Consider the following 25,259-nt stretch of genomic DNA (forward strand, 5'->3'; position numbering starts at 1 on the left):
ATGCCCCAGGACTTCAGCACACCTCTGCTTATGCCTAGCACTCAAAATCTTAAGCACAGCTCGATACCCATTGAAAGCTGGGTTGAGCTCAAGGTCTCCCTGGGCATGCACATCATACAATGCATCTAAGGAATTGGTACCTATCAATATCTGCTGCACTCCCTTCAAGTCTGGAACCACTAAAGCTAGTGTGTCAATATTTGCTGTGACCCCTAGAAACTCCTTAGGAAAGGTTAAGGTAAGTTCCACATACCCTAAATAGGGTACCGACTGCCCGTTGGCCCCTTCAACCTCTAACAAGGCATCTAAAGGCTTCACAGGGAAATCAGATAAGTGTGCATTGTGGAAGGACAATGGAATTGTGGTTACCTGAGAACCGGTGTCTAGTAAACAATTCACTTCTGTTCCCTCAATGCACAACTGAGCAGTGCACTTTGTCCCAATTAACCCTTTTGGTAACCTCCCTGATATCTTGTCCTTAGATCGAAAGTCAAAAGTTTTTCTGAACTGATTAGGGCACTCAAGTTGGCTTCCGATCTCTGTATGCCCTAGTACAGAGTCGGTTTGGAGTTTAACTGCTGAGGCACAACATGATTCTGTGAATCCCAATGAGCTTGTTTCTCCCTCAGCAAACGACGCTTTCTATCCACTTCAAGAGGGTTTGGATCATTTTTACAATGAGCAACTATGTGCCCATCCTCACCACAATTAAAGCAGTACCCCGGACGGGGTCGAGCCGAGACTACATCACTCAAGTTAGACTGTCCACGTTTGTTTAACTCAGTCTGCTTAGGCTGTGGCTTTTCAAAGTTTCCATGTGAACCTAACAGCTTTTGGGTTTGATTTTTCTGTGGTCCAGTTACAGCTAATTGAGCTTTTAGCTCAGCAACCTGCTTCCTTAGGTCTGCAAGTTCTGAAACATCTGAGTCAAGGTGAGTGTTCTTTTTAGTCATAGCTGAGCCTATAGCTTTTACCTGTGCTCGCAACTCATTTATTTCTTCTCTTAGCATAGAAATCCCTGCTGTTTCCTGAGAATCAGTTTGACCCTGCTTATGGACTCGAGACTTCAAAGGCACTAACTGAGCATGTATTTCCGATATTTGCTTTTTCACCGGATCAACATCAGCAGCTGCTCCAGCGCCTACCTCAGTAGCATTAGACGACAGCTGGTGCACTGTAGCACGTGACTTAAATGAGTGTAAGCCAGGTTTTGTCATTCCCAAATGGCTTCGCATGCGTTCCTCTTTTGAGGCTTGCTTGTCCTCCTCGGTCCTAACAGCCACTACCAACTCAGCAAAGGAAGGCGGTTCGTTCTTTCTTTTTTCGAGATTCAAACTTACTAGTAAATTGCTGTCCCAACACCCACGACAGAATTGTCGCAGTAAGTAGTGGTTACGCTCAGCCTCTGAAATACCTCCTCTCCGCACTGTTGCGCTCAGCATGACTTGCAGTCTATGCAGGTAACTAGAGGGCTTTTCACCTTGGTTTTGCAACAGAGTCATATACCTCGCAAGGAGCTCATCACCGTCTTCAACTGACCCATAAACGGACTCTAAAAGTCCTAGATACATCAACGGAGACGCATGAGACCCGATATGTTTCACAACATCTGCTGCTGGCGGCAAAAGGCTGTCTAGTATTTTTCGAGTGCGAGACAAGTCAGAAATGGATGGGTCATCAAGTAAAAAATCAACACTCGCTCTCCAGGTTTCAAAGTCAGGTTCGTTAGCTGGTCGAGGACTTTTTCCTGAAAATGACCTCAAACGCATTGGAACGTACTGATTGGAAACAGCATCAGTAGCCCGCACAATATGTTCAACTACTACACGCTGAATACCAGGTGGACCCATTACATCAACTGGCAGGGTAGTATGCACTGGCACAGCACCCGCTTGGTCATTGGTCTTGGTCAGGTTTTGATATTTACTTTGTTCAACACTGGACACAGAGGCCCTATCAATCAATGGTGTAGTTGCAGTACGTTCGACTGCTTGTTGGATTTGTGGTAATGACCTATGAGGTTGAGAATCTGCCACAATACGGTGCACATTACTTTCACTTGGTCTAGATGATGGTTCATTACAAGCGCTACCTAGCTTTCTTAACTCTTGAATCACATCATGAAAAGATCTCCCACTAGCTTTGGCAATTTCTTGAAGTTCATCCATACACTCTTTAGTGACATCACTTCCAGCCACTTGTGGATCCACACTGCTCAAGGCTTGCACATTGAAAGTGACGTCTGCTTTAGAAGCACCGACGATTCGTAAAGGCAACAAGGTTTGCAGCTCGTCCATAGCTGAGCTGTATTGGAACTCAATGATAGCATGTCGATGAAACTCAGAAGTTGGGCTATCTATGAGCAAGGTACGTTTTATGCTACCATAACGCAATAGCCACTGCTCTAAATCATCATCACTTTCTGACAATGTTATACCACTCACCAGGACGGCATTGTTAACATTCACGTTTTCTCTTTTCACAATATCCATAATGGTGATCACTGCACTACAAAACACTAGTTTCAGAGATGTCACTGTTGTTGATAAGCATCCAAAGGCTCCTGGCTGGCTCTCGCCAAGTTTTTGTAACCCGTCTTCTAGTTCCTACAGACACAACAGGTCTGAGCTATGGACCAGCTCTTTCAGAAGATCAGATTCGACTACTGAGCCCAGGAGCTTCCAACAACAATGAATCACTCACACACTTAAGTTCAACTGAAGATAGATAAATGTATTATATTTTCAGATTTTAGTATTGTATCCAAATTCCATTACACAAAAAAATATAAAAATAACAAACAAACAAAAATAAACAGAATAATTGGTTTGTTGCAATATTGTTCAAAGAAAAGAATAACAAAATTCCTCTTCTCTCTTTTTCAGATCACCTCAGTTCCAGGATCTTACAGGACAACTTAAGGTAAGTGTTTTCTCTTTCAGTGTTACAAATGTATCACCATATACACTATTTTCTTCTTACTTTTATGTTTCCCTTTCTTAATTTACTTTTCTGTTTACATTCATTTACTCTGTGAATTTTAAATAACCCAAATCACAGTAATAAAGAAAAAAAAATGAAATAAAGTGCTTAATGCACAATTAAATCAATTCACATTAACACTTATCAATGTGCTTATAATGATTAATTCCCTTTCCAGATGTATTTCAAAACCTTAGACTTGAAATTGAACATATAACCCAAAACAAAACAATAAATTCACTGTAACTCCCATGCACATTCAAAATGTAAATCACATTATATGTAAGCTCAATTAAATCAGTAAATCAGTCTTTACCAGAACAGTTAATCAGTCTTTAACAAAACAGTAAATCTTTAGATCTTCTTTTTATCAGTCTTTATGATCCTTTTCACATAAATGGATTGTTTTGTATCTCAGTCTTTCCTTTTAGATGAAATTACTCCACAAGAAAAATAGGGAAAAAATGTAACTGTGTGTGTTTCACTTGCCTACTGTCCGTTTGGCAATAAAAGGGTTAAATATCACGCATTTAAGACTCGATGAAAACTCCTCGTGGCTCGCCAGTCCCAACTCCGCCCACTATCGGAAGAATTGAAAACGATTCCAGAAAGTTCGACCGTTACCGTAGCAACTTAGCCTCGTGTGCAAAACAGCACCTCATACGCAGCATTCACAGCGCAGGATGGAGACGTCCGTAGGCAACAATCATATAAACTTCAAAACAAACACAACAACAACAAAAAAAAAAAAACCTGACCTTGAATACACAAGGCCACAAAAGCATCATTAGTTTCCAAAGTCTTCATAAAATGCATTAATGTTTACATAGAGGTCAACTTTATCAAAATAACATTACATTGCATCACCTATAAAGCATATAAGCTTCACATTCACTCTTAAACCATAAAGAAAATTAAATAAACTCATTCACATTGCATATTTAACTTATATACATTTAAACACATTAAATGTAATGAATTTACAAACTTTAACTCACCAAAACCAATGATAAAGTCCGTTTCAAATTGTTTCAACAGTTTCTCTGAAGAAGTTTTATCTCTATTTCTATCAATATTGAGTAAAACTCAGCATTAAAGCAATTTATACCCCCGATTTCTCCAGAGTTCTCTATGTACACCTGCTCTCTATCTGACTCACGTGCAGACTAACCAGCGATCTCTCACGTGCGTGAGAGAAACCCGGAAGTAAGCAGTGAGCCAAACACCATTCACACATATCATTGGTCGAACACATCATTAAACTTTCTTCTTATTGGCTGAAACTTTGACCATAAAATAACTACATTTAGAGATTCAACAAATAAAATAATTATATTTTTATAACTTTTGTAACTGGGGTTACACGGGTCTATCAAAAGAAGGTCCACATTCTATTGGGGTAGGGGTGTGTTGGTTTAGGTGATTTCAAATTTCGACATTGGCTTTCAGAGATCATGCACCCCGCCTTTAATTCTGTGTAACTGTTGTACACAATTACACTGCTTCATGTTCAAAGAAAAGTATTTGGTTATTAGATTTATTGGTTTTTCCCAACCCCAAATAGCTGGAAAAAAAATCTAAAATGCAAGCCAAACCAAAGCTTGGGTCTTATGAGTATAATCAATAAAAGTATTAAGACGAACAGTAAATGTAGTCTTTAAATTTGCTTATATTGTTAATAATTGTGAGCCTTTATGATATTTAAATTCCACTATACAAAGACTACAATTTATTTTTTTAAATGTCCCATTTGGCTTTAAATTACTACAAAATTTGTTGTTTGGTCTTTCTATGAAAACAATTCTCTGTGTTTGTCACCAGAACTGTTAAAAAGCTTCAAATGAATCATTAATGTTAAGTATAATATAAGCTAAAGAAACCGATCTAGTTTAGTGTCAGTAAGGAGTGCTTTAACACAGTGGTTCTCAAACTGGGGGCTGCGAGATGGTGCCAGGGGGGCCCCAGTTTTATGACATTTTATAAAATACATTCATTTATCATGAATTTTGTATAATTAAACCTAAAAAAATAAGGCTTCTAACCAACAGCACTACTTTGTATAACTTAATATGTTTTGTTTAATTAAAATGTTACATTTTAGATAAGTTTTTGTCATAAATTTCTTTGGGGGGCCGCGAAGGAATGCACTGTACACAAGGGGGGCTGCACACGGAAAAAGTTTGAGAACCACTGCTTTAACATACTGATGAATGTAGCAGGGGTACAGCTATTTTTAGAAAAGACCGGAAACGCCTGTTTCGGGAGTCTTACTGCTCTGAATGCGGCCAAATTATTCTCTGCATCCTCTTTCAGTGTGATCTCCTCCTGAAGCCTGGAGCAAATTAAATGGGGAGAGACAGATATGTATTATTACAGGCAACCTTTTTCCTTTTCTTTTTTAGACAGGAAGTGTACAGTAGCCTCAGACACGTATACACATACTTCTCTTGCTGGAAGGGTATAGTCGGGTCAGAGAAAATAGGTTTGACTAACTACCTAATAGGAAATGCATAAGCTATTGTAAAACAATGTATAATGTAAAACTAGGTCTATGGTTATTCTTGACAGTGAAATGACGACTGATGATGTGAGAAGCTCAGAAACAAAAGCCGCTAAATCATCAAAAATGAGACAATGATATAAGGAGCACCTATGGTCCTATTCATAATTTTACATTTCCTTTGGTGTGTAAGTGTGTATTAGTACACGTTAACGATATGCAAAAGGTACATATGAGTTAACGATGACGCGAGTTATCATCTCCAACGTAAATCTCTTTTCTTGGTCTACGAGAAGCACACAGATTGTAGGCAACAGTTTACTTCCTGGTATTGGTGATGTAGACAAGACCGACATTATCATAATTCCTTCCGTTAACTCCTGTTAGCATTGCATTGTGACCGAATCTTTCAAACATGGTAAGGAGCGTCACATTTCCGGCTAACATCAGAGGTATTCAGGCTAATCACAACGTACAGATTAGCTGGTCAATCAGGGACACAACGCTTTTCAAATCGATGAGTTTTGTACAAAATCAGGGTGTTTCAGGAAGAGAGGGAAATCTGGAGCTACAAAAATGTAAGGTATGTGGAAAATAATGTGTTTTTTGAACCATAAACCATGCGAACACATTGTATACCAAATACACAAAATAATGTTTTTTTTTTTGTAATGAAATAGATGCACTTTAAAGGTCTGTTTTTTCTGTGTTTTTGAAGCTTTGTGTTTACAGTGTGCAACATGTGGTCATGTTTCACGTGTAAAAAAACGCGGTATTTTTCACACTGTCCTCAAAACGAGCTGATTTTTTCCATGTTCTATGAAGTCCCTCCTTCCGAAATACATATGGAGTTCTGATTGTGTAGTTTATTTAGTGTGTTGTGTGTACGGTGGCCGTCAGGGGTCACTGCCTTGCAATGAAAGAAAACACATGCAAACAGAAAAAACACCAGCAAATCAAGAAAACATCCCCACCAGCCCGACAACACACGCGCCGCAGACACCGCAACACATCCAAACACAGAAACGCGCCGCAAACACCACAACACGAACAAAAACAGAAACGCGTTCCAAATCTCACAACACATCCAAATACAGAAACGCGTTGCAAATTCTTACAACACGACCAAAAACAGAAACGCGTTCCAAATCTCACTACACAACGGAAGTGTTTCAGGGGGGTCACAAAAAGTGATGCACCGGTCTGAGAAGTGTTTTCGGTTTACATTCAATTCGTCCGTGGAGCTTCTGTGAGTTTACATCGATCAAATGTAAGTTTTTCTTGTTTATTTTAATATCCTAATTGCATATTTTTTTAGCCTTTCTATTATATAGCCTATAGACTCAAATAACTTGACAAAATACATAATAAACTGTGAAACGTTGTGTTAGCTGGCTTAGTTACACAAATGTCACTAGATAGTGTTCTAGGAGGACAATAAATACCACATTCTTCATTAAAACAAGTAAAAATAACGTGTGTGTGTGTGTGTGTACACGTGTGTTTCTATGGGAGGTTTTTGTGCTAATAATAGCTTATTGTATGTCTAACCAAACGTCTTGTGTGTGTGTGTTTTATTTTCAGGCAGCAAACATACTGTTTATAACTATATATAATAGTGTTAATTCAAGTTGTTTTTCATATTTTATTTACACATTTATCAGTTTTATATCATCTCTTTTATTAATGTCTGAAACTTGTTTAATTTATATTGTGTGCTATGTGATTTTACGAATAGTTAACATAATTATTCTGTATTTTGTCTTTTTATTCTTCTAGGAAAGCTAAAGGACCTGCTATTACATTGAGAGCATCCTGAGCAGATGCAGTGTGATATGGTAGCATGATAGAAATTAACTGCAAGAGCCTGTAGAGAGGGATAAAGTCTACTGAGAGGAACACCACTGCCTTCCTTTTCACATTTGACAAACTAACGCACCAAAATTAACCAGAGTTTTGTTAGGTAGCTTTAAATTTGAGCTTGGGGCTTGTGTCAGACTGGTCTATCATTGTATCTATTCCAGAGCAAGATTTCTACTGCAAACTAAATAAAAATTAAATTGCATTAAAAAAACATTTGTTTACTAGCTTAAAACAACATAACATATAACAAATAACACGTTTTCTAATTGTAACACAATTTTAAGTTAAAGTTAAGCATCAGGGCCATAATTTGTATTTTTCATTAGTAACAGCTTATGTTTTGTAGCTCAACTTCTGACAGTTTTGGATGCTGGTAGGTGATAATCTGGTCATACAGATTTACAATGTTAATGTTAATCTGAGAATGGTGATTATTTGTAATTATTTCTCTTGATTCTTTGTAGACCACTGCATTGTATTTCATATCATATCAGCTGCATATGAAGATGCATAAATTGGATTGACATTAAACATCGTGTTCAAAGATTCCTCTCCTGATTTTCTTACTGGAATCTGCTCCATATTTAGCCACCTCAACCAGCTAAACCTTAAATGTAGTGAAGCTAACTACAACCAGAACATCAATCTTATCGCTTTGACATGTATGACTTTTATTTGAATGAATAATACTATAACATCTTACAATGTTGATACTTCTTTTTAGTTTCTGCTTAGAACTTCTCGTAAAGGACAATGCTGTTAATAAACTTGCAGTAAAGCTGATTGATTGCCTATTTGTTTACTACAAATACCATGGCTATATGCAAATACAGTAACAAAACTGTTTCTTTTCTATCATCCTTGGTAGGTTATTTTCTATTTTTATCAAATTACTTACATTTTAAGATTATAAATCTTGCTGTTTCCTTTTCTTCCCTAAAATGAAAGAGTGTTTTTAAAGGAATCAAAGAAATTATTTTAAATATTCTCCCTTAAATATGCAAATGAAAAATGCATTTGAAGTTTAAAGCCTTTATTTTCATATGTATAGATACCTGTTAAATGACATTCTTCCTTTTTATTGCCACATTACATTAAACTGTGGTTGACATTAAAATAATAAACTAGAAAGAAACCTGTTATACAATATAATGTTGTCTGTGCAGTGTAAGTGTGACATGCTTGCCAAGTATGCAGCGCATACTCAAAAATGTGACCTCTGCATTTAACCCATCCCAGTAAATGGTGAACACACACGGAGCAGTGGGCAGCTATTCCTTCAGTGCCCGGGGAGCAATTGGGTTTAATGTGCCTTGTTCAAGGACATCACAGTCGCAACCTGCCGGCAGAGACGGAAACTGGAACTGGCAACTTTCGGGTTACAAGTCCAACCCTCTAACCACTAGGCTATGACTATGTGTATCAAAACCTGCAGTATTAAACTAATGTTTGTGTAGAGATTAAAATAATGACAGTGATATTGGGGTCAATTAATGTTTTTGACATATTGAACACTGATGGCTGCTGGATAAAACGGTTCCTCAATCTTTACGTCCTGTAGCTTACACTTCTGTATGTATTGCCAGAGGATGTAGGTGGAAACAGTTTGGTATAAGTGGGCATTTTAACAATGGAACTGGCTCCTTTCTGTACTGTGTTCCTCTCAGTAGACTTTATCCCTCTCTACAGGCTCTTGCAGTTCATTTAAATCATGCTACCATATCACACTATGCATCTGGTCAGGATTCCCTCAATGTTAAAACAGGTCCTCTAGCTTTCCTAGAAGAATAAAAAGACAAAATACAGAATAATTATGTTAACTATTCGTAAAATCACATAGCACACAATATAAAATAAACAAGTTTGAGACATAATAAAAGAGATGATATAAAACTGATAAATGTGTAAATAAAATATGAAAAACAACTTGAATTAACACTATTGTATATAGTTATAAACAGTGTGTTTGCTGCCTGAAAATAAAACACACACACAAGACGTTTGTTTAAACGTTCAATAAGCTATTATTAGCACAAAAACCTCCCATAGAAACACACGTGTACACACACACACACACACACACACACACGTTATTTTTACTTGTTTTAATGAAGAATGTGGTATTTATTGTCCTCCTAGAACACTATCTAGTGACATTTGTGTAACTAAGCCAGCTAACACAACGTTTCACAGTTTATTATGTATTTCGTCAAGTTATTTGAGTCTATAGGCTAATAATAATGGAAAGGCTAAAAAAATATGCAATTAGGATATTAAAATAAACAAGAAAAACTTACATTTGATCGATGTAAACTCACAAAAGCTCCACGGACGAATTGAATGTAAACCGAAAACACTTCTCAGACCGGTGCATCACTTTTTGTGACCCCCCTGAAACACTTCCGTTGTGTTGTGAGATTTGGAACGCGTTTCTGTTTTTGGTCGTGTTGTAAGAATTTGCAACGCGTTTCTGTATTTGGATGTGTTGTGAGATTTGGAACGCGTTTCTGTTTTTGTTCGTGTTGTGATATTTGCAACGCGTTTCTGTATTTGGATGTGTTGCGATATCTGCAGCGCATGTGTTGTCAAACTGATGAAGATGTTTTCTTGATTTGCTGGTGTTTTTTCTATTTGCATGTGTTTTCTTTCATTGCAAGGCAGTGACCCCTGACGGCCACCGTAGGGGTGGGGTTGTGATTCGATAGCAGCTTAGCTTGCCTTTAGCTTAGCTGGAGACTGACGTATTCCTGTGGGCGGAGTTTAGTCGAAAAACTGCCTGCTGACGTCATTAAAGCCGGAGAGGGCTGTAGTCCAAACCGACCATTCGCTGTAGGCTTTGAAAGGCGAATTTTGTTAAAGAAAATATATTATTTATGCTATTATAGCAACATTACACACTAACTAGTGTTTAAAAAATGGGATCAGGAAGAACGTGACCTTTAACCATATGCTCCCGGCACTTATTATACGTTCATCAAATACTTTCACTTTAAATCTACTCAATCCCGGCCTTAATTTACAAGTAAACATGTCAGAGGGTTTTGCATCTGAGCTCTTCATATGTTTACTTCAGAAGCACAATGATATTTATAAGACTTTATTTGCCATGTTTTAAGCATAAATCTAACAAAATCCCATGCTTTTGTTTAAGCAGGATTCCTGTGTTGTGTTACGATTAAACTGAATATTTGTGTTGCTATCAGATTGTGCTATCTTTGCTGTCCTGCGCATCAGAGTCTTTGTGAGATGTCAGCAACAGAGAGATTACTTTCATTTTATTGCTGCCACTGAATGACTCAGAATGGTTATGTAAAGCGTGTGTTCATACCACATATGAAAATCAAGAGTGGGTTGTCAGCTTCAAAAACAAAAAAATACAAGCATGCAAATGTTTTAATTTCTTTCAAACAATCGCTTATGCGGCAGTATATATTTAGATTTGTATCATATTACCACTCGTGTCTTTTCTTTTTGTCCCCATTTTACCTCATTTTCAGTTTCTGCAAATCATCAGCCAGGTTTTCTCGTTCAACCTCACCACGTGATCTCTGATTGGTCACGACTTTGATCTCTCTCCTCAGCTCCTTCACCTCATCCTCATACAGGTCTGAGATATGAGTGGGCTCCCGGCCCCTCAGCTTCTCCACCTCGACCACCAAACCCTGGTTCTGCTGTTCCAGCATGCAAACCTTCTCGATGTAGTTGGCAAAGCGGTCATTTAGGTGCTGCAGCTCAACTTTCTCGTTGGTGCGTCTTTGAAGAAACTCTTGGTTGAGCGCGTCTGCCAGACTGAAGTCCAGTGTCTCGCCTATCCCGCCGTAAGACTGGGTATAGCCCACAGACAGGTTGGGCATACTGTAGGTAGAAGCTTTGTAACCTGAAACTCCCGGAGATGAAGTGGAGGATTTGCTGACCTCAAAGACTCTGGAGCTGACCCGATTGCCGGACCCCCCCAGAAGCCCGGCACGGGACATGGGTGGTGTTTGGTAAACTGGGCCCCCGAATGCTCGTCGGTATGAAGAGGATGAGGAGGAGGGGGTGTAAGAGTGGCTCATGGTGGACCACAACGCAGACAAACACACACAATAGACAGAGATAGGAGTAAGTCACGTGTGTGGCTATTTCTACTGTAGATTTATCTCTCATGTCCCCTCCCTCTTTCCCAAAGTACCACAAACTACTTCAGCCCCATCTTGTCCATTCCACCCATATTCCTCACAGCACAGCTGTCTCGCTTCTTTTGTTAAATTCCGACTTTGCACTCTCAGAAAAAAAGGTATCTTTTTAAAAGGTCCTAATATGTAACATTTAGGAACATGTACTTCTAAGGTACCAGTGTGTACCTTTTAGACCAAGTTTTGTACCTTCATGTACCTTTTTTTGAGAGTATGTGTTTCTTACCTGCAACCCTGGTTAACAGCAACCATGTGTGTCAATTAAATTATTTAAATGTTTTTTTTTACTAAATGGATTAAAAAACTATGATGATGACTTATGATGATGTGTTTTTCAACAAATGATAGCAAATGTTGACTGAGAATATTGATGTTTGGTGTAAAATTAAAAGTAATAGCCTATTTGAACAATGTGACAGGTAAATTATGTTAATTTTCATTTTTGGATGAACTATACCTTTAACCTCATAACCTGACAATAGCATTAGAAAATTCAAAGTCTCATTCTGACTTTGTTAGGACCTGCACTTACGAACAACAGTGACTGAGGAGATTGAGGAGATGATTTGTCTAACCTGCCTTTAAAAGGAAATGCATAAACAGATGAGCTGATGTGTTCTGTGGAAAGCTCCTGCACTGGTAAATAAACTCATGGCATTATATATTGATAACGTATGTCATAAATACGACATTGTTTAGGCACTCCAGCTGTGCGGTATCATTTCGGCAAATTCTGAGGTGACAGAAGATATAAACACTTCTCTTCTGCTCTTCACGATTTTCCTCCTCTTTAGTCATCTGTTTATCCCACCTCCTCTCTCTCTCAGCTCTAAATAAGGTGTACAATCCCTGGAGCTCTGCAGCTCATCGCCAGATAATGAAAGTTTAAAGGAAAACAACACAGTTTTCCAATATTTTACTATGTTCTTACCTTTACTTGGACAAATTAATTGATACCTATCATTTTCAATGAATGCACTTTTAATCTTTGTTAAGCGCCTCGTGGATGTGTTAGCATTTAGCCTAGCCCCATTCATTCCTATGGCTCCAAACAGGGATGAATTTAGAAGCCACCAAACACTTCCATGTTTTCCCTATTTAAAGACTGTTACATTAGTAAGTATGGTGGCACAAAATAAAACTTTTGTTTTGAGTCATGAATGAATGGGGCTAGGCTAAATGCTAACACATTTAAGAAGCCCTGTACAAAGATTAAAAGTGCACGCATTGAAAAAAGATAGGTATGTATCAGGGGCGTAGCCACGAGGGGGCCTGGGTGGGCCTTGGCCTCCTCATTTACATGTCCAGCCCCCTCAGATTTCCTATTGCTTTAAATAAAATAAGAAAATATTGATTTCTTAGTCTGCTGCGCGGTAAAATGCAGCTATTTTCAAACCTGATTGGATTAGCTCATGTCACGCATTGTTGTGCGTAATTTACGCTATCATCTTCGCATGAGAATGAGTTGCCCCCTCATTTTAAGATAGGACCCCCAAAAATAAAATTCTGGATACGCCCCTGGTATGTATTAATTCATCTAAATTGAGCTAAAAACATAGTAAAATGTTCAGAAACGGTGGATTAATCTGAAAAAATGATAGACGTGTTTGTTTTGTTTAAAAATATGCTTTCTATAATATTATGTTTAATTTAATATTTTTGGAAACTTTTTAATATGACACATTGTGATTATTTTAGAGTTGGGCATAGATTAATCTAGATTAATCTCATACAAAATAAAAGTATTTTTTGCATAATATATGAGTTTGTACTGGGTGTAATGTTATGTACACATAAATACACACACATTCATGTATGTATTTAAGAAACATTTACATGTGTATATATATTTATTTATATTTTTATATATTTTATATTATATATAAGTAAAAACCAATATTTAAATAAAACATTTCTTAAATGTATGTATGTGTGTGTGTTTAAATATACAAACTATTTACACACAGCACAAACTCATATGGGTGATTCTCACGAAACCATTGAAACACCACGGCACGAATGATTTTAGCTTTAAAATGTGTAATATAGTAACATTAAAAAGCATCAGAATTAACACAATACTGTGTTCTACCTTGCACAATGTGTGATTTCAACATAAGAATTTATAATTGTAAATTTTATCTCATTTTCTGCTGAAATTCTCATTACCGCAATGTGTCCGGCTGTGTTTGAACATGCGTTATGTTGTAATTTAATCAAATTAATACAAAAATATTAAGAAAAAAAATAAATGGATGTTTCACTAGACTACTTTAGATGACAGAAAAAATATTTACTGAATATTCATGTATAATAATAATGAAGAAAAATTAGGAAAATGATGTGTCCCTGCCTGATGTTCTCATCCTCCGCAACACTTTTTGAGAACAGTTTAAGCACACATACAGAATTTTAATAAAGTTTGATTTTGAGTGACCAAGCACATGGACCAGTTACTTCAAGATGGCTACCAGGTAAGATCATTTTTTTTACAGTTAATTTGAAATATTGTCTTGTCAGAATGCTTACACGACATTTTGATTATGATTACCGCAACAGATGCTTATTAAATGTTAATTTAATTAATAGAAGCATTATACTTTGATTTTAAATGCAGAATCTCCAAATTATGTTCTTTCAGGTTTGTCATGTCATTTTAAAAATATGTCAGTGTTGATGTTTTCTGACTGTTGCGGTAATGAGATTTTTTAGGACTAATTTTTTAAATTATGTTACAAAAAGTGTTAAATGATAAGTAAAAGTTTTTAAATTAATGTTCCCATTTACTCCAGACTTTGTTTTTCAATGTCTGGTGGGAAAAAAAGTAAATTTAAGCAATTTTTACATTTTCATGCTTGACATTTTTAAAACCAAGTTTTCGTGAGAATCACCCATATATTATGCAAAAAATTACTTTTATTTTGTATGAGATTAATCTACATTAATCTATTCCCAGCTCTAGTTTATTTACCTGTATATATGTTAATATATATTTACTCTTTTTGGGTGATAAATACAAACAGACACATTCAATTTCCAGTGACTGAATCGCTTTGGTCAAAATCATAATAATACAGGATTTCAGACTCAGAACAGATATGTCTTTAAAATCCATGGTAACAGGAGATGTTCCAGTCATCCAGGAAACTGCTTTAATCAGCGACCCTGACCTTTTACTATCAGATGAGGCCGTATTGTTATTCATGAAGAAGCGATGACACTTCACGTATGCTTCATGACTGAATGAAAACACAACATACCCTAAAATGTCAGGAACAATATGTTGGCAAAAGTATAAAAATGTTCTCAATTAGAACAGGTCAGTGTAAACAAAACAAACAAACATACAATTTTACATCAGTTCTGAAATGTGAAAAGCTGATATAAACACAATGATTTGTGTAAGAGATTTTGCCTTCAGCAGAGATATCTGGGTTAGGCTCAACACTCCCCAAATAGGTTGAAGATGGTTGATTACATTTGATTAAATTTGTGTAATAATGAAGTCTTGTGATTAATACAAATCTAACTTTTATGTGCATGCGTGCGTATTCCAGTGTTGGTCAGAGGAGCAAAGTACAGCTCATGCTTCTGCATTTTTATTGCCACCAGGAAGCAGTACATGCAAAGACACACACACAAAAACACTTTGTAAGTGCACACTTTTTTAGTTCATTTTTTTGGCTGCAGGCACTGACTCGTTGTCATTGTGAGGTCATCCATAAAGGCACAGATTGGAGGTTGCGGTGTTCCAGTTTTGGATTTGGGCCCTCTACACTCCGGTTCAGCAGATTTCACCAACATATTCATTGCCAGAGCGAACCGGATCACTGAGATCAGGTGCAGCCTGTGATGATTCCCACTTCTAGCCTGTGCCACTCTGTAGTAATCCTGGATAAGATTTCTCACTGTGACAGGAACATGGTGCCTCTCCAGAGCCTCCTGTACCAATTTATGGGACATAGAGCCATAGACATTGGTCAGGTCTAATCAAAGAACCACCAGATAGCCCCTGTTCTCCTTTGCTTCTCTGAGGAGCTGTGTAACCACGCCTGTGTGCTCTAGGCAGCCTGGGACACCTGGTATGCCACCTTTCTGCACAGAGGTCTCTATGTATCCATTTTTAAGGAAGAACTCTGCCAAACGTTTTGCAACTATGCTGAAGAAGATCTTACCTTCAACACTTAGAAGCTAAATGATTCTGGAGGATGGTCTTAGAGTCTTCCTCTTTTGGGATCCAAACTCCCTCTTCAAACTGCCACTGTTTAAAATTTTCCCTTTTCTCCAGATAACTTTAAGAGGTACCCCAATATGCAAAAGGTACAAACCCCCCAAAAAATTATGACGCAAGTTATCGTCTCCAACATAAATCTCTTTTCTTATACTACAACAAACACACAGATTGTAGGCAACAGTTTACTTATTAAGATTGGTTATGTAGTAGACCGACATTATCACATTATCATAATCCTCCCGCTTCACTCACAGCCTGTAAGTTAACTCCTGTCAGCATTGCATTGTGACCGAATATTTCAAACATGGTAAGGAGCGTTTCCGTCTGACGTCAGAGGTATTCAGGCCAATTACAACATACAGATTAGCTGGCCAATCAGGGACACAGAGCTTTTCAAATCTGTGCGTTTCAGGAAGAGAGTGAAATCTGGAGCTATAAAAATGTATGGCATGTGGAAAATAATATGTTTTTTAACCAAAAACCATGTGAACACATGGATTTTATTATACCAAATACACAAAATAACCTTGATTTTAGCAATGAAATAGGTGCTCTTTAAAGGAATCATTTGGATTTTAACCAACACCATTTCTATTTATTATTTCTAATGTTTACAAATATGTGCAATTACATTCTCCTTGTTATCCTTTTGGTTCTCACTGACTGCCATTGAGTTTTATGATTCAATAACCACATTTATATAAACTCTTTCTAGTCTTTTAGCCATAAATAATTCCAATTGAAGGACCACGGTTGACTGCTTGCATGAAAAACAATGTGGTGCTTACATGTGCCAGTGTTTTCAATCAGAACAATTTTGTTACATATGTGTTACCCTTTCTGTTTGTTGTGTTTTCAATAGTGTTAAAATTGAGATCTGAAAGGTTAAAAAAATATTGTGATGTGGGTTAATCATGAACTCTAAACACATCCTTTAAATTAATTTAACTGTTTTATTTAGGAAGTTTAACAATATCACAACAACAACAACAACAACAAAACATAAAGAAATTATGTAATAGATTTTACATGAATATATTTCATTTCTTTCAACTTATTCAATCATTGTGTCTACAAAATGCATTTGTGAATTTACTGCAAAGAACAGCAGACTGTTCAATGTGTAACAATGTAACAGACAGTTTGTAATATATATTCAAATAAAGCACATGTATGCTAAAAAAAAAGATAAGTGGAATATTACTGTTTTACATTATTGTCTTGTCTCGTGAAGTTATTAATTAAACCTTAAGATGGCGACACACCATTATTTCTACTTATGAAGATAATACAACACACATACAATTAAAAAAAAACTGTAATAAAAACAAAATAATGATGTATATAAAATAAAGCGAATATATATAAATCAGTAAATATGCCCACACATACAGTATATGGGAAAGAAAATTATAAATGAAACACATATGTCTGCTCTCTTTACTCTTTCAGTTAATCCTCAGAAAATACATACTGTATAAACAAGCTCTACACAAAACTTCAAATTTCTCCTTCACAGGAATATGATAAAGGCATACAGGTTTTTTACATTTGATTAATGATCTATTGCATTAAGTCCAGCTACATCTCTGATTTCACGAGCAATACTTGCCAGTTCATTTAATCCTTCTCTCAAAATATACATTGTGGTGCCGAAGGACAATCCTGCTGCAGCAATGCTGCCCACAACTGGAACAAGACTCAGCACAAATTCAATGGCAGCCACTGTTCCTAACGCTGCAGAGACTTGCATCCTGGTTAATGTTTTATCTCGGATTGCAGAAGCAATCTTTGATTTGCGCAAATAATTTTCCAAGGGAATCTTTACTTTTTTTGAAAGTCTTCTCAGTGAACAATCATCCAAGCCAAATGCATAGTAGCACCTTACAAAGAACAGTAAAACAATGCTTGCATCACATGCTATTGACAAGCCGGGCACAGGGATTACTGCTATATAAGCAGAGGTTAAAGCTGCAGCCCAGACCAGCCCTTCATAAAGCTTGATCTTCTCTTTCAGAGACTTAGTTGAACACACTGGCCAGGCTTGCAGGAGAGCAGATCTCTTATGGGTTGGTAGCTCTATTTCTAGTGTGTTTCTAAGCATTTCGAAATCATATTTCTCTACTTGGAAACACGATATCAAGAAGATGTGGGGGTTTTCCACTTCTTTTAAATTCTCCTTACAGTCCTGCCGTATTTCGGAAAGAACTTTTTGCTCATCAAATCCATTTCTCCTTTCCTTTGATCTGATGTCATTGTCAATCTGGGTACGAACGAAGTAAAAGTTTTTCTTGATCTTATTTATTTCTTTAGCTAGCATAAGGTCATTCTCACTAAACCTTTTTGCGCTTAGGATAATAAAGAAATCATAAATGTCAAAGTTGACATCTTTAAAATATGTTTTGGCTTTAAAATTTGGGCTTCCTATTCCAGGCAGATCCCAGAGTTTCACATTTGGCATTCCAGGGTGCTCATACATGGTGGCCTTCATTGTAGTTTCTACGACATCAGTGGGGGCTGCACCATCATCATCATCACCTAGACCTCTAAGGGCATTTACAAAAGTGGATTTCCCAGATCCTGTTTCTCCCGTCACAGCAATGTTAAGTGAAACATTGAATAACTGGTCATATTCTGCTAAAGCTTTTGCTTTAGCATTTTCCAGTGTTGACTCCCCTGATGCTCTTAATGCCTCAATAACATCCTGACGTTCCATGTTTTCAACTGCAAAGATTTCAAAAATACTTTAACACACTGATAAAGAACCAAAGTGTTTGAAATTAAATATATAATTTAGTAAATTTATTAATAAATACACAAATATTTAATTTTATAATAATCTCTGTTCTTAGTTATTAGAAAACTAAATTAAATACAAAAATATCACATAATTTTATGAAAAACCATTAAATTCCTAATTTCTTGTAACATTGCGTGGTTTAAAGTTTAAAGTATATTTTATTTCATGTACCTATAGTCTACATCAAATACAATCAGTCTTACCTGATGATGTAGACCTCAAAACCGCATATTTTATAGGCTAGTACTTCATGTATTGCCTGCCTTTAAATTATACATGTGTGTTGACAGTAATTTGGTGTTACATATACACTGCACACATTTATAAAGTGAAGAATCATTGTAGTCTCGTTTAAGTCTATAAAAGCCTGGTTTCACAGACTTAGCTAAAGCCAGGACTAGGCCATAGGTAAATTAAGACGTTTCTAACATGCCTTAGAAAAAGACATTACTGGTGTGTAGCTTGAGACAAATCAATGGCATTGGAATATTTTACGATCTGTCAGTGCAAGTTATTTTTAGTTGAGACAGCTCAAACATGTGTTTTAGTAGTCTTAAGCCTGTTCTGTGTAACCTGGGGTAAGTCTAATTTACAGAAGTGAGACTCCTATAAATTGTCTTCTCTTCCTGTTTAATTATTTAAAGCTTGAGAAAATATTTAAAAGGTAATATTGTATACAAAGTGTGCTGAGGAAATTAATTATGAAGAGGTTTAAGCTTTGACCTTTTTTTACATTATATAGTCAATTACCCTACCTTGTATAGCAATTCAGAAGCAAAGCCTTCGTACGTTCTTGATCTTCAAAGGTTCGAATAACAGTTAAAAATGAAAAATTTCTCAGATTTAACAGGCAGATAGTAAAAAAAATATTGAATCCCGCTTTGCAGATGTGTCACTGTTCTTGCTGGAAGATTCCACAACAGGCAAAAAATCAAATATCAAACATGCCTGTACCCCAGGGAGACATAAACAAAATCGTCATGAAGGCTATGGGTGTGAGTTTTACTAATTGTACACACGATGTGTGTTCTGAGCGACTCAAATGAACTTACTGCTTAATGTCGTTTCTTAAACATCCTGTTAGATAGGAGGGGCAGGATATTGTAAGGTGTTATGTTAGATTGTATGAAAAACAATTCCATAAATGGTTGAGAACATAAATCATTGAATATGATTGGTGGTGAGGACTATTTCAAGTTTGAAAAGGAAATGTTAAGGAAATGCTTTTTGCAGCACATATTCAGCAGAAAGTCACGATAGTTAAAACTAAGATGATGGTGTTGATAGCCATAGACAGCTTTTAGAAAGGTGTCTTGAAGAAAACTTCTTTGGTGTAGCAGAATGAGGAAATCAAAGTAAACTAACACATTTACAGAACCATGTCACGTAAAGCACTTTAAGTGAAAAATTTAAGTGGAAATAGTTTAAATATTTTAGATGTTACCAAGTGAAGTAATTTCTTTACCTTAAAGTTTACAATTAAAGTGAGAAAATTTAATTTGATAAACCGAGAAAAGATAAAAAGGCCTCTGACATTTGTGCACAAGCACATTATAGAGGTTGGGAACAAAATGTATGATGCCTGCCGATCTGCACTATATTACAGTATAACTTATTAAAGAGCACCAATGGTTTGATTCACAATTTTTCATTTGGTGTGTAGGTGTGTATAAACCCCAAAGTAAATGATGATGCAAGTTATCGTCTCCAACGTAAATCTCTTTTCGTGGACTACAACAAACACACGGATTGTAGGGAACAGTTTACTTCCTGGGATTGGTTATGTAGTAAAGACCGACATTATCATAATTCCTCCCGCTTAGACTCACATCATGTAAGTTAACCACACAAACACAACGATTTAGGCTATACCAAATACACAAAATAACCTTGTTTTTAGCAATGAAATATTTGCTCTCTAGAGGAACTGTCTGGTTTTTAACCAACACCATTTCTATTTGTTATTCCTAATGTTTACAAATATGTGTAATTACATTTTCCTTGTTATCCCTTTGGTTCTCTCTGACTGCCATTGTGTTTATGATTCAATATAACCACATTCATATCAATTCTTTAGTCTTTTAGCCATAAATCATTCCAATTGAAGGATCACGGTTGACTGCTTGCATTAAAAACAATGTGTTGCTTGCATGTGCCAGTGTTTTCAATAAGAACAATTTTGTTACAAACGTGCGTTACCCTGTCTGTTTGCTATGTTTTCAATAGTGTTAAAATTGAGATCTGAAAGCTTAAAAAACATTTATTTTTAAAAAAGACAGCTTCTAATATTGTGCTGTAGGTTAAAAATGAACAGAACTGTCATCCTTTAACTTAATTTAATTCTAGGAAGTTTAATACAAATCACAAAAAACAACAACAAAACATAAAGAAATTATGTAATAGATTTTACATGAATATATTTCATTTCTTTCAACTTATTCAATCATTGTATCTACAAAATGCATTTGTGAATTTACTGCAAAGAACAGCAGACTGTTTATTCTGTAACTATTATAACAGACAGTTTGTATTCAAAAAAGCTAATTTATGCTAAACAACAACACCAAGCAAACATCAGATAAGTTGAAAGTTACTACTTTACATTATTGTCTCGTGAAGTTATTAAATAAACCTTAAGATGGCGACACACCATTATTTCTACTAATGAAGATAATACAACACACACCTGTAATAAAAAAACTAAATAATGATGTATATACAATAAAGCAAATATATATAAATCAGTAACTATGCCCACACATACAGTATATGGGTAAGAAAATTATAAATGAAACACATATGTCTGCTCTCTTTACTATTTCAGTTAATCCTCAGAAAATACATACTGTATAAACAAGCTCTACACAAAACTTGAAATTCCTTAGTTTATGCCCTTCACCTGTGTGTCCTCGTTCCCTAGTTTAGTTCTTTCCTATTAAAAGCCATTGTGTGTGATGTCCTGTGTCGGATCATTGTGTGTGTCACGTTTGACACTGTCATGGGTCCTGTTTTGTTTTGCCATGTCTTGTTGTATGTTATCATTTATATTCTTGCCTTGTTTATCCCCTCAAGGATGTTTTTGTTAGAAAATACAAGTCTTTTTGGTTGAGAGCTGTTTGCACTTGGGTTCTGTCTTCCCCATCCCTGACACTATTGCATTAAGTCCAGCTACTACTCTGATTTCTCGAGCAATATTTGCCAGTTCATTTAACCCTTCTCTCAAAATATACACTGTGGTGGTGAAGGACAATCCTGCTGCAGCAATGCTGCCCACAACTGGAACAAGACTCAATGCATATTCAGCTGCAGCCACTGCTCCTACCGCTGCAGAGACTTGTATCCTGGTTAATGTTTTGTCTCGGATTGCAGAAGCAATCTTTGATTTGCTCAAATAATTTTTCAGGGGAATCTTTACTTTTTTTGAAAGTCTACTCAGTGAACGATCATCCAAACCAAATGCATAGTAGCACCTTACAAAGAATGACAAGACAATGCCTGCATCACATACTAATGACAAGAGAGGCACAGGGACAACTGCTATACCAGCAGAGGCAAAAGCTGCAGCCCAGATCATCCCTTTATAAAACTCGATCTTCTCTTCAAGAGATTTATCAGAGCACACCGGCCAGGCTTGTAGGAGAGCAGATCTCTTATGGGTTGGTAGCTCTTTTTTAAGTGTGTTTCCAAGCAATTCAAAATCATATTTCTCTATCTTTTTACTCGATATCAAGAAAATGCTGGGGTTTCCCACTTCTTTTAAATTCTCCTTACAGTCCTGCCGTATTTCGGAAAGAACTTTTTGCTCATCAAATGTTTTTTTATCTTGCTCTGCGTTGATGTCTTGGTCAATCTTGGAACGGACAAAATAAAAGTTTTTCTTCATCTTTTTTATTTCTTTAGCTAGCATGATGTCATGCTCTCTAAACCTTGTTGAGCTAAGGATAATGAAGAAATCATAGATGTCAAAGTTGACATCTTTAAGATATGTTTCGGCTTTAAAGTGTTTCCCTCCTATTCCAGGCAGATCCCAAATTTTCACATTTGGCATTCCAGGGTGCTCATACATGGTGGTCTTCATTGTAGTTTCTTTGTTACCAGTGGGGGCTGCGCCTTCATCATTCCTACTGAGGCCTCTAAAAACATTTACAAAAGTGGATTTCCCGGATCCTGTAACTCCAGTCACAGCAATGTTAAGTGAAACATTGAATAACTGGTCATATTCTGCTAAAGCTTTTGCTTTAGCATTTTCCAGTGTTGACTCCCCTGATGCTCTTATTGCCTCAATAACATCCTGACGTTCCATGTTTTCAACTGCAAAGATTTCAAAAATACTTTAACACACTGATAAAGAACCAAAGTGTTTGAAATGAAATATATAATTTAGTAAATTGACATATAAATACAAAAATTTTATAATAATCTCTGTTTCTCGTTATTAGAAAACTAAATTAAATACATTAATATCACATAATTTTATGAAAAAACATTACATTCCTAATTTTTTGTATCATTGCATTATTTAAATTTCAAGTAAACATATATATTTTTTCATGTACCTATAGTACCTAAAAACTGCTTATATTATATTATATGGTACTTCATGTATTGCCTGCCTTTAAATTATACATGCGTGTTGACAGTAATTTTGTGTTACATATACACTGCACACATTTATAAAGTAAAGAATCATTGTAGTCTAGTTTAAGTCTATAAAGGCCTGGTTTCACAGACTTAGCTAAAGCCAGGACTAGGCCATAGGTAAATTAAGATGTTTCTAACATACCGAAAAAGACATTACTGGTGTGTAGCTTGAGACAAATCAATGGCATTGGCATATTTTAAGATCTGTCAGTGCAAGTTATTGTTTTAGTAAGCCTGGTCTGTGAAACCGGGGGTAAGTCTAGTTTACAGAAGTGAGACCCCTATATATTGTCTTCTCTTCCTGTTTATTTAGAAAATATTTTAAAGGTATATTGTATGCAACGTGTGCTGAAGAAATTATTAATTATAAAGACGCTAAAGTTTACCTTGACCTTTTTTGCATTATATAGTCAATTACCTTACCTTGTATAGCAATTCAGAAGCAAAGCCTTCGTACGTTCTTGATCTTCAAAGGTTCGAATAACAGTTAAAAATGAACAATTTCTCAGATTTAACAGGCAGATAGTAGAAAGATTCTGGCAGATATTAGAGAGATATTGAATCCCGCTTTGCAGATGCGTCAATGGTCTTGCTTGAAGATTCCACAACAGGCAAAAATCAGATATCAAACATGCCTATACTCCAGGGAGACATAAACAAAATCGTCATGAAGGCAATCGGTGTGAGTTTTACTAATTGTACACACGATGTTTGTTCTGAGCTTATTAAACTACTAAATGAACTTCTGCTTAATGACATTTCTTAAACATCCTGTTAGAATATAGGAGGGGCAGGATATTGTAAGGTGTTATGTTAGATTGTATGAAAAACAACTCCATAAATGGTTGAGAACATAAATCATTGAATATGATTGGTGGTGAGGAGGACTATTTCAAGGTTGAAAAGGAAATGTTAAGGAAATGTTTTTTTTTTTCACATTTTGCAGCACATAATCAGCAGAAAGTCAAGATACCTTGAAAAGTAAGATGATGGTGTTGATAGCCATAGACAGCTCTCTTGAAAAAATCTTCTCTGGTGTAGCAGAATGAGGAAATCAAAGTAAACAAACACATTTACAGAACCGTTTTTTTTTCAATCATGTAAAGCACTTTAAGTGAAAAATGTAAGTGGAAATTGTTAAAATGTTTAGGTGTTGCCAAGTAAAGTAATTTTTTACACCTTAAATTTTACAATTAAAGTGAGAAAATTGAAGTTGATAAACCGAGAAAAGATTCTGACATTTGTGCACAAGCACATTATAGAGGTTATCCCTTGGGGACAAAATGTATTATGCCTGCCGATCTGCACTGTCGTATCTAATAGGGAAACAGTTAAATAGAGTAGCGAATTATGACCAGCAAACTATATACACGGTGACAAGTTATTCTGGTCCAAGTTATTCTCATGATTCTGTCCCACATGTATCTCTGTCTAAGAGAACTGGTGATGCTTGACCTGATTTGGGAACTTTTATGAAATCCTGTGTTCAAGCCACAGACTAGGTGTAGATAGATGATATCTTGATGTTTAGTAACTTTTCTGCATGTGTATTGTTCATGCAAACACAAATTGCACATCCTGGGTGTGGTTGTAGATACTGATGATGATCATAACAAAACAATGGACTTTGTTAACTCTGAAGATGCCAGGGATAAAGAAGCCATCGATGGCATTAGACCAGTTTTTAAAATCTAAATAAAAGAAGGTATTATAGTATCATGCGATGATTCTCCTGTGTGCACTCCAATACAGCAGATTTGTTTAAATGAATGAATTTGAGACTGTAGCTTTTTGTAAGCTGCCATCAAATTAATTTACCCAGGCGGGTGAACTGGTAGCCCTTACAGAAACATGAGATGTGTCACAATGTATAGTGCAACATATAGATGTTTTTGGTGTAGTGTTATGGTGGGTTCTTCTACCCAGCAATTGCTGTAAAAAAATGTGCAACACATACTAAAGCCACTGACCACTGTTTCCACAGGAAATGCATGACTGGATGCCTCTGCAAAAGCTGCTGCAGAAAGGTATGCTGTGCAAGCTCATGAGCTTGCCTGCATACAA

General features: G+C 36.2%; 4 protein-coding genes and 1 long non-coding RNA gene across 8 annotated transcripts; 1 reads left to right on the plus strand and 4 right to left on the minus strand.

The window, feature by feature from the left end:
* Window positions 1-548: 548 nt before the first annotated feature.
* On the minus strand, window positions 549-4,329 carry LOC141348947 (uncharacterized). Of its 4 annotated transcripts, none has more exons than XM_073870849.1 (2): window positions 3,981-4,329; window positions 549-3,697 (listed from the first exon to the last, which is right to left on the minus strand). In XM_073870849.1, exon 2 carries the CDS (start codon window positions 2,490-2,492, stop codon window positions 549-551), a length of 1,944 nt encoding a protein of 647 aa, XP_073726950.1. In that variant the 5' UTR covers window positions 2,493-3,697; window positions 3,981-4,329. The 4 variants fall into 4 exon arrangements, with proteins under 4 accessions (XP_073726950.1, XP_073726948.1, XP_073726947.1 ...); XM_073870847.1 differs by having other exon boundaries at window positions 549-3,735; XM_073870846.1 differs by having other exon boundaries at window positions 549-3,740.
* A 2,044-nt stretch (window positions 4,330-6,373) lies between these two features.
* LOC129422623 (uncharacterized) lies at window positions 6,374-7,893 on the plus strand. The gene is made up of 2 exons (XR_012370831.1): window positions 6,374-6,752; window positions 7,262-7,893. It is a non-coding gene; the product is annotated as an uncharacterized lncRNA (long non-coding RNA).
* A 2,414-nt stretch (window positions 7,894-10,307) lies between these two features.
* Window positions 10,308-11,403, minus strand: desmb (desmin b). Its single transcript, XM_055213909.2, has one exon. The coding sequence runs from the start codon at window positions 11,398-11,400 to the stop codon at window positions 10,828-10,830; it is 573 nt and encodes a 190-aa protein (XP_055069884.2). The 5' UTR covers window positions 11,401-11,403; the 3' UTR covers window positions 10,308-10,827.
* A 5,289-nt stretch (window positions 11,404-16,692) lies between these two features.
* Window positions 16,693-19,613, minus strand: LOC129449944 (interferon-inducible GTPase 5-like). Its single transcript, XM_055212274.2, has 2 exons — window positions 19,310-19,613; window positions 16,693-18,478 (listed from the first exon to the last, which is right to left on the minus strand). Exon 2 carries the CDS (start codon window positions 18,468-18,470, stop codon window positions 17,310-17,312), a length of 1,161 nt encoding a protein of 386 aa, XP_055068249.2. The 5' UTR covers window positions 18,471-18,478; window positions 19,310-19,613; the 3' UTR covers window positions 16,693-17,309.
* Window positions 19,614-20,897: 1,284 nt separating this feature from the next.
* On the minus strand, window positions 20,898-24,178 carry LOC129449943 (interferon-inducible GTPase 5-like). Its single transcript, XM_073870850.1, has 2 exons — window positions 23,619-24,178; window positions 20,898-22,865 (listed from the first exon to the last, which is right to left on the minus strand). Exon 2 carries the CDS (start codon window positions 22,855-22,857, stop codon window positions 21,637-21,639), a length of 1,221 nt encoding a protein of 406 aa, XP_073726951.1. The 5' UTR covers window positions 22,858-22,865; window positions 23,619-24,178; the 3' UTR covers window positions 20,898-21,636.
* Between the last annotated feature and the right edge of the window lie 1,081 nt (window positions 24,179-25,259).

This window comes from Misgurnus anguillicaudatus, chromosome 8 (genome assembly GCF_027580225.2).
Source record: "Misgurnus anguillicaudatus chromosome 8, ASM2758022v2, whole genome shotgun sequence".
In the NCBI taxonomy this organism is placed as follows: domain Eukaryota; kingdom Metazoa; phylum Chordata; class Actinopteri; order Cypriniformes; family Cobitidae; genus Misgurnus; species Misgurnus anguillicaudatus.

Coding starts and splice junctions, on each gene's coding strand:
- LOC141348947 (XM_073870849.1), bottom strand. CDS start 2,492: ATGGATATTGTGAAAAGAGAAAACGTGAATGTTAACAATGCCGTCCTG.
- desmb (XM_055213909.2), bottom strand. CDS start 11,400: ATGAGCCACTCTTACACCCCCTCCTCCTCATCCTCTTCATACCGACGA.
- LOC129449944 (XM_055212274.2), bottom strand. CDS start 18,470: ATGGAACGTCAGGATGTTATTGAGGCATTAAGAGCATCAGGGGAGTCA.
- LOC129449943 (XM_073870850.1), bottom strand. CDS start 22,857: ATGGAACGTCAGGATGTTATTGAGGCAATAAGAGCATCAGGGGAGTCA.